The sequence below is a fragment of the Arachis duranensis genome, chromosome 5 (genome assembly GCF_000817695.3).
Source record: "Arachis duranensis cultivar V14167 chromosome 5, aradu.V14167.gnm2.J7QH, whole genome shotgun sequence".
Classification (NCBI taxonomy): domain Eukaryota; kingdom Viridiplantae; phylum Streptophyta; class Magnoliopsida; order Fabales; family Fabaceae; genus Arachis; species Arachis duranensis.
The window spans coordinates 2782855-2791419 of NC_029776.3; the positions used below are offsets into that span (position 1 = coordinate 2782855).

Genomic DNA, 8565 nt, shown 5'->3' on the forward strand with positions numbered 1-8565 from the left:
CTAAACATAAAATAGAGGGAAAGTAGTATATGAGATTGTGAGAAGGATAAAATAACTATATAACTAACTAAGTAACCAATAAAAATCGAGATTTTCATTTCATGCTTGCACAACAAGGCATTATTATTAGAATTTTTTGTCTTCTTCCCTTCTTCTTTTAAACATAAATAGAAATAGGGTTGGAAAGCGGGTTGACCCGTCCCAACTCGTTATGTCTCACTAGGCCCACATCATAAATAGGACGGGTCGATGGATTAAAAATGCTAGTTCATTTTCGTTTTATGGAATAATTAAATTATAATAAATATTTTTTACTATTTTTTTAATTTTTAACTTCAATAAAATTGTTCAAAATAATATTTGTTAATAGAATTATCTTTATTTTAAAAAATAAGTCACATAATTTGAGCATATATACGAAATTATAAAATAAAATAAATAAAGTTATTAGCTGAAAAAAATGAAAAAAAGTGTTTGAAAATGATATAATTATTAATTTTATAATAGTAATCACTCTTTTATTTAACAAAAAAATAAAAATAAAAATTTTTGTCCCGGCGGGCCGGCCCGTCCCGCCTTGCCAAAAATTCGCAATTTTGGCAATTTTTTTTTAATTTGACGGTTTCAGATTGTATCCCGACCTGCCTTTTTTAGCGGCTTCGATCCGTTTTGCCACCCTTAGAAAATAGTAGCGGTTATTTATTTGTATATCAAAATCAACTATTAAATCATTTTAAAATACATGTATAATTTAGTATATTTTTAATATATATTTTATATTTTAAAATATACTATAAATAATAACTGATTTTAGTGTATACTTAATATAATTATTGATAAATCAACAAATATATAAAATGTGTTTTATTATAATATTTTGTTAGAAAAAAATGGCTGTTTTACAAAAACTTATTAAATATATGATTAATTACAATATTTCACATTTCAATATATATTTATTTTTATATCGAATTGATTTTTGGTGTATACAACATTTTTCTATATCCCTATATATAGAGGGTCTGTTTTCAATTAAAAAATTATATAAATTTTTAAATAAGAAAAAAAATTGAGACTTACAATTTTTTCTTTCTTTTCATTTGCTGAATTTGAAACAAATGACCCGCACAATAATTCACTTGTTAAACTATATTATAAAGATTTCATTAATTAATCTATTTTTTTGGTAGAGTATTAATTAATCTGTTCAATAAATTGAAGTTAAATCCTAAGATCTTGTAACTAGTTTGAGTTGATTTAGTCGTTAGTTTATTAGTTTATTTAAATAAATATTAGTTAACGATAAATTTTTAAATAGATTTTAGATTTGTAACGAATTAGTCTTTTAACTAATGTGATGAGATTCGTAGAAAAAAAAAATCCTATATTTTGATTTCTTAATTTTTTTTAGGGGGGGAGGGAGTTTCAGGATTTTTAAATTTTTGTCAATTGGGACGGGGAAGGGGATAGATCATAGATGTGATCCTTTTTCTTTTTGGGTGTGGAACTTCTCTTTTTGGAAAGGTAGAAAAGGCTTAAAATCCAGAAAAAAAAAAAAACTCATTCTGAGAACCCATTTATTGCTGCTAGGCCAATCAACCTTAGTTGTACACTAATTCGAATAACAAATATTTAGTTCTGGGAAGTGGGAATTCCTAAATTTGATCTTGGCCCGTGTACTTTGGATTTAGACATTTTTGGGTTTTTTTCCTCAAACACATTTAAAAAAAAGAAAAGTATGGAAAGCTAATGAAATATTTGTACAATGCGTATAATAGAGATTTAGGAAGTATTAGAGATATAACCATTAGTGTTACTTTTTTCATCAACGAATATCTGGGATAAGTGGTATCATGACATAGTATTAGAACTTTAAATCCAAAATGTCAAGAGTTTGATCCTTGGTAAACTCCAAAATCAGTGATTTTATGATATGAGATGTTTATTATCCCTAGTATTCGGATAATTATTCTGAATATTATGAGTGATGTTCATCTTGTAACTCATATAGCTCATTATACACATTATTCATCTTGTAACTCATATAACCCATTGTTCCCTAACAGGACTTAAAAAAAAAAACCCAGCATATGATCCCAACTTTTCAAGCACCTAGAAATGTCCAAAAACAAAAGAAAGTAATAAGGTTCCGAATTTCGTAAGTGATCCTTTTATCTTTAGTGAGTTAATACTCAAAATAGCTCCTGAAATTTGATCTTGATTTAATTTAGCCCTCACGGTTTTAATTGACTCTAATTGTACTCTGAAATTTTGACCCACGCCTTAATTTGACCCTTCCGTCGTTTTCCGTCACCGGAGAGCTGACCTGGCAAATTTGGTTGACACCTGGCACTATCAAAACGACGTCGTTTAACTCTTGGTGCCCAAATTGTTTAGAAACGACGTCGTTTGACATGAAAAAGGGGTTAATACCAACACCCAAACGTTAACCCCTTGAAAATGAAACCCCCTCCTTTTTCCTCCTCCTCCATTCATATACGTACCCTCAGAGAAAAATCATGGGTGTCGCTGTAACTAAAGTTTGAAGCTTTTCTTACTTGTTTCACCTTCATTATAGAGACTAATTGCTTGGGAATCACCCATCCCTTCAAAAACAGGTTAGTAACAAAATCGTTACTCTCAACATACGATGTTCTGTTTTTTACAAAATATTGCATGAGACTTGTTCTTCATTTTTTTCGCTCTATTTCATCAGTGAAACTTTGGGGGACTTTGGTTGATTACGGTTGTTGATGATGGTAGAGTTATTGTATTCGTTGCTCTCAACAACGATGCTTTGTTTTTTGCAAAATGTTGCATGAATCTTATTCTTCATTTTTTTCGCTCTATTTCATCAGTGAAACTTTGGGAGACTTTGGTTGATTACGGTTGTTGACGATGGTAGAGTTCTTGTATGCTAGGGTTTAATTTTTTTGTATGTATGTGGCTGTGATCAACTGAATTCTATATTTTTTGTAACGCAATCATTGATTCTTCATATTCCATTTTAAAATGATAATCTTACTCCTTCATATTCCATTTTAATTGAGAATTTATTCTATTATTTGTTGCAAAATATTAGCTTTTAATTTGATATTCTAGCTGCGCAATTCTAGTTAGTTTGTTTATTTATTCTTTTTAATTAATTTTTCATTGGAAAACTATATAATTTAATGGTAGACTCATGCTGTATGTCATTCAATATATTCTTGTTACCTTTTGATCATTTTAAATCTAATAGATACAATAATCTATACGGTGAAATTGATGAGATGTGGTATAAAACAACCAAATAACTTTTGCATATCTTTGAGAAATTGCATTGATCTATGAAAATACATGTGAGATTTGGTGAGGTGACTGAAAATGCTCCATTAACATTACATCTTGCTGTTGATAATGCACAAGCTTCAGATATTATATTTACCCGACCCACTTACTCACAGTCACAAAATCAATAACAGGTAGTGATTGATTTTTAATATTTGATAAATTGTTGACCAGTTTGTAACTATTTATCATACATGGTTAAATATTTTTTGGATCCAATTGATTGATGTTTTTTGGTTAAATGGTTTCTAATATTTCTAATTTTTTCAGCCTAACAATCTCTTTTAAACTAACATTTTTAGTTGGATCATTTACAATTGACCTCACCTTTGATGCATACCTAAATTATCATTAAAACATAAAGCAATTTTGTTAGGCAATTCTTTTTTAATATATGATAAAAAGGATAAAAAAAAGTAGTTGATATACATAAGAGAGTTATGAGTTTCATCGAAGTTATACTGTGTATTATCAGTTCGGTTTGATTTGGTTTTGAACTAAAAACCAACCGAACCAATATGTTTGATTTTTACAAATACATAATCGTTCGATTTACTGTTTTTACAACAATTGAATTGAATCGAATTAACAATCGTTTGGTTTGGTCAGTTTTTTTTATTTTTAATTCGTAATGAGCAGAATAAGAATCACAATCACTAGAGGTTTAAAATAGTCCATAAACTGAGATAAAACAAAGGTACATCACATTCAAATTTAATATATTTTCAATTCATTCTAATAACCAAACATAAAACAAACACACAAATAAGCATAAAACAAACGCACTTAAAAATGGCTAACAAATACAATCTTAAAACTAAACAAACCAACAAACACACTTAGCAATTAAATAACAACTAAACCAGCTCATGGTTAATTTAAATCCACATTAGATTCATCTACAGTTGGTGCAATTTCTACAAAACAAAATAAAGAAATCAATATAAATTATAAATTATAAATCAATGCGCATAAATTATGTATAGAAACTTCAATTTTTTTTTGCATACCTAATTAAAGTTTCTCAACCTCCTCAATAAATTTCTCAAAATCAGTTGTCATTGGAGAAGCAAATGAACAACAATATAGATAAAAATAACAAATAAACAATAATATAACCGACACCAACAACCAAAAATATACTAACTAGCAACAATAAGAATTACAATAAATTGAACAATAAATTAGATAAAAAAAACTAGCAACAACAACCAAGAAGTCTAACGAGCAACAACAATAAGAATCACAACAAAATTTATTGAACAATTTTTTTTGTCTTAAGTTATTGCAGTTTTAAATGCTCTCAAACAAACTGATGAAATAGCATTCAAAATAAAATACAAGAGGGCAGATGCATAGCCAAAAGAACCATAAATCAAGAACTATGTAGCTAAAGATGTTACACGCAGATAAAAAGGGAGTGAATTAAATTGATTTGAATAATGAATTGTTAAAGAAACTTTACACCTTTTAAAAATGCCAAAATATAGATTCTATGTTTCTGACACACTAATAGACATCTTATACATAGCCAGAAAGATTTAACACTATATATGTTAATATATAGTGTTGTGCCTTGTCAAAAGAACAGTTCATTTTAAATGACCAACCCATTATGTGAGAACACCAAAACAGATTTTATAATATTGATTTGCTAGTTTTGTATAGAGATCTAGACAAGATGCAAAAAATGCAAAAAATACGAAAAATGTTAGTACTTATTTTCAATGAAGAGGATAAAGCATAAGATTTATAAAAAAAAAAAGAGATAATACAGCTACGAAGAACAAAAGGATGAGAAATCCTACTTACAAAAAGAAAGACGATATAAAAATGAAGAAAACATAACTGAAGATAACCACCTAAAACATGAAATTTGCAAGACTAGACATTTGTAGATAAAAACAAACTTGCTCAAAATAACCTTAAAGAATAGGTTAACATTCACAGCAGCTATGTTTAAAGAACCTTGAAGAATAATACTACCTTGTCTCTTTATGTATTTTATTTTTAATATACAAGAATATATAAGAGTACACAACAGTATATAAAAGTACACAAAAATACACAAAAATAAATCGTATTTTATTTTTGAAAAATAATTATTTTTTAATTTTTGAAAAATAGTTATATCGAATTGACTTTTGGTGTATACAACATTTTTCTATATTTATATACTAGGGTATTCAAAAAATCATATAAATTTTTAGATAAAAAAAATTGAGACTGTTACAATTTTTTCTTTCTTTTCATTTGTTGAATTTGAAACAAATGACCCGCACAATGATTCACTTGTTAGACTATATTATAAAGATTTCATTAATTAATCTATTTTTTTCATAAAGTATTAATTAATTTATTTAATAAATAGAAGTTAAATTTTACGATCTTATAATTAGTTTAGATTGATTTATTGATTAGTTTATTAGTACGGTTAAGTAAATATTAATTAATAATAAATCTTTAAATAGAGTTTAGATTTATCATAAATTAATCCTTAGCACGTTTTGTTTCTTAATTTTTTATTTTCTGGGGTCAAGAATTTTAAATCTTTGTCAATTGGGATGGGGAAGTGGAAGGGGAAGGGGATAGACCATAGATGTGATCCTTTTTCTTTTTGGGTGTTGGAACTTTTTTTTTTGGATGGGGTTGGATTAGAAAAGCAAACCAAACCAAGACCCAAGCCCAGAATAACAAAACATAACTCCTAATTCTAGCTCCCGAACTACTCGATTAAATTCCTTTCCCTCGGGCCGTTGGCCCCGATGTTCACCGAAAAAAAAAAAATTCCTTTCCCTCCCCTGAAACTCATTACCATAAGGAATCACTAATGACGCTAAATTATGTGACCAAATCAATTGGGCGTCGAACTTGATGTGGCTCCTAAATGCTGTGCTTTTTTTTTTTCCGAAAGGTAGAAAATGCTTAAAATCCAGAAAAAATATACTCATTCTGAGAACCCATTTATTTTTGCTAGCCCAATCAACCTTAGTTGTACACTAATTCGAATCACAAATATTTAGTTCTGGGAATTCCTAAATTTGGTCTTGGCCTGTGTACTTTGGATTTAGACATTTTTGGGTTTGGTTCTTCAAAGAAAGTTAAAAAAACATTTAAACCATCATCTGATCCCAACATTTCAAGCACCTAGAAATGTCCAAAAACAAAACAGTGAAAAAGGTTCCCGAATTTCGTAAGTGGTCCTTTTATATTTAGTTTTGTACTTCGTAAACTTCAGAAAACTTTCTTCTCATAACTTGCGAAACACGTGCTCTTTTTTCTTGCTTTCTCACCTAGTAATTTTGTTTTTTATTGAGACAGAGAATAAATGGATCCTTTTTTTTTTATTAAAATTAGGAATGAGACTGCTAAACTTTTTTAAAATTAAGAATAAAATTCAAACTCACAATTTTTAAGTAAATATAAAAAATTGTACTATTTACGTTATAATTGATCGGTTAAATAATAATAATAATAATAATAATAATAATAATAATAATAATAATAATAATAATAAAATTGATTTGTCCACACGAGAAACATATGGAGCTTCTTTGCAAATTGCAATCCACAACAAAACAAATTCAGTGATTCCATCCTTAATTTCCTCTTAACAATGCATACAAAAGTTTAGGTAACTTGACTATGCCACAAGCACAAATACATATTATGTAGATACGGGAGTAGATATTTTCAATTTTTTTTATTATTTAATATTTTTTATATATTTTTTTAAATTCTATTTAAAAAATATAAAATGAGAAATCACATTTTATTAAATAATTAAAAAATTAAAAAGATATATTTCCTGTAAATACAGCATTTGGATTTAGAAAATATTTGAAAATAATTATTTATTAAGTATTATCAAATGGTAATTTACAGTAAAAATAAAAAAAATAATTTAAGGCACTTTATTTCTCTTCAAATTACGTATATCCAACATCTATCACAAATTCACAACCAAGAACCCATACTGTGTCCCATTTTTTTCATTTTAACCATCTTAGACATTTTGCTTAATATTGTGTCGTGTGTTATCTATTAAGTAAAGAATACTTTATTGTTAATTAAATACATTTTAACTAAAAAATTATATAAAATCGAACAATTAAAAATAATTTTAATATACACTTCAAACATACTATTAGACAAATAATTCAATAAAAAATACTACAAATATACTAAAAATTTGCCATCAAAATAATTATTATATATTTATGTATATATTAAAAATAAATTTGTTGATAATTATATATAATTTAATTTATTTTTAATATATATTATATTTCAATATGTATTTAGTAACTAATTTTAATGTATACTCAATATATTTATTCAATATACATTTCATTCGTGTTTATCTTTGGTTGATTTTGAGAGATGTATAATAAAGACGACAATAACGACTCTTTCTCTCCCAAGTGGAGCTTCTGTTGGCTTAAAAAAAATTAAAAATAATATTTAACGAAATTATCTTTTTTAAACAATTTCTAATTTATTTTTTTTAATTATTATTTATTTTCTTTTAAGTCACAAAAAAAAAATACATTCCATTAATTTGATCACTGATTTTTTATACACTTAGCAGGATTAATTTAGTAATATATCATAGAAACTACTATTTCTCTGCTTAATCATTAATCATTATTTTTTAATTTTTTTTTTCATATCCCACAAAGAAACAAACCTTTGGCTCGTCTCTCCCTGCTCCTTCTTCCTTTCAAGTTGCAGCACCACAGCACTGACCCCAGCGTCTTCACTTTCTCACTCCTCACTCTCTATCTCTCTCTCTTCAGATCTCAGCAATTCCATTCTATGCTCAAATGGAGCAGCTGAAAACAATCGGTCGCGAGCTGACAATGGGTTCGCAAGGCGGATTCGGCCAATCAAAGGAGTTCCTGGATCTGGTAAAATCCATCGGAGAAGCCCGATCCAAGGCCGAAGAAGACCGCATCGTCCTCCGCGAGATCGAAACCCTAAAACGCCGCCTCCTCGAGCCCGATATCCCAAAACGCAAGATGAAGGAGTACATCATACGCCTCCTCTACGTCGAGATGCTTGGCCACGACGCCTCCTTTGGTTACATCCACGCCGTTAAGATGACTCACGACGACGCCTTACCTCTCAAACGCACCGGTTACCTCGCCGTCACGCTTTTCCTCTCCGACGACCACGACCTCATCATCCTCATCGTCAACACAATCCAGAAGGATCTGCGTTCCGATAACTACC

The 8565-nt window shown here is 28.5% G+C and overlaps 1 protein-coding gene across 1 annotated transcript in view; it reads left to right on the top strand.

Annotated features, from left to right (window-relative positions):
- Positions 1-7995: 7995 nt before the first annotated feature.
- Positions 7996-8565, top strand: part of LOC107487067 (AP-4 complex subunit epsilon) — a gene marked incomplete in the record, with an annotated part of 6745 nt that continues 6175 nt past the window's right edge. Inside the window, 1 exon segment of the mRNA XM_016107646.3 lies at positions 7996-8565. Coding sequence (XP_015963132.1) covers positions 8157-8565 — 409 coding nt within the window.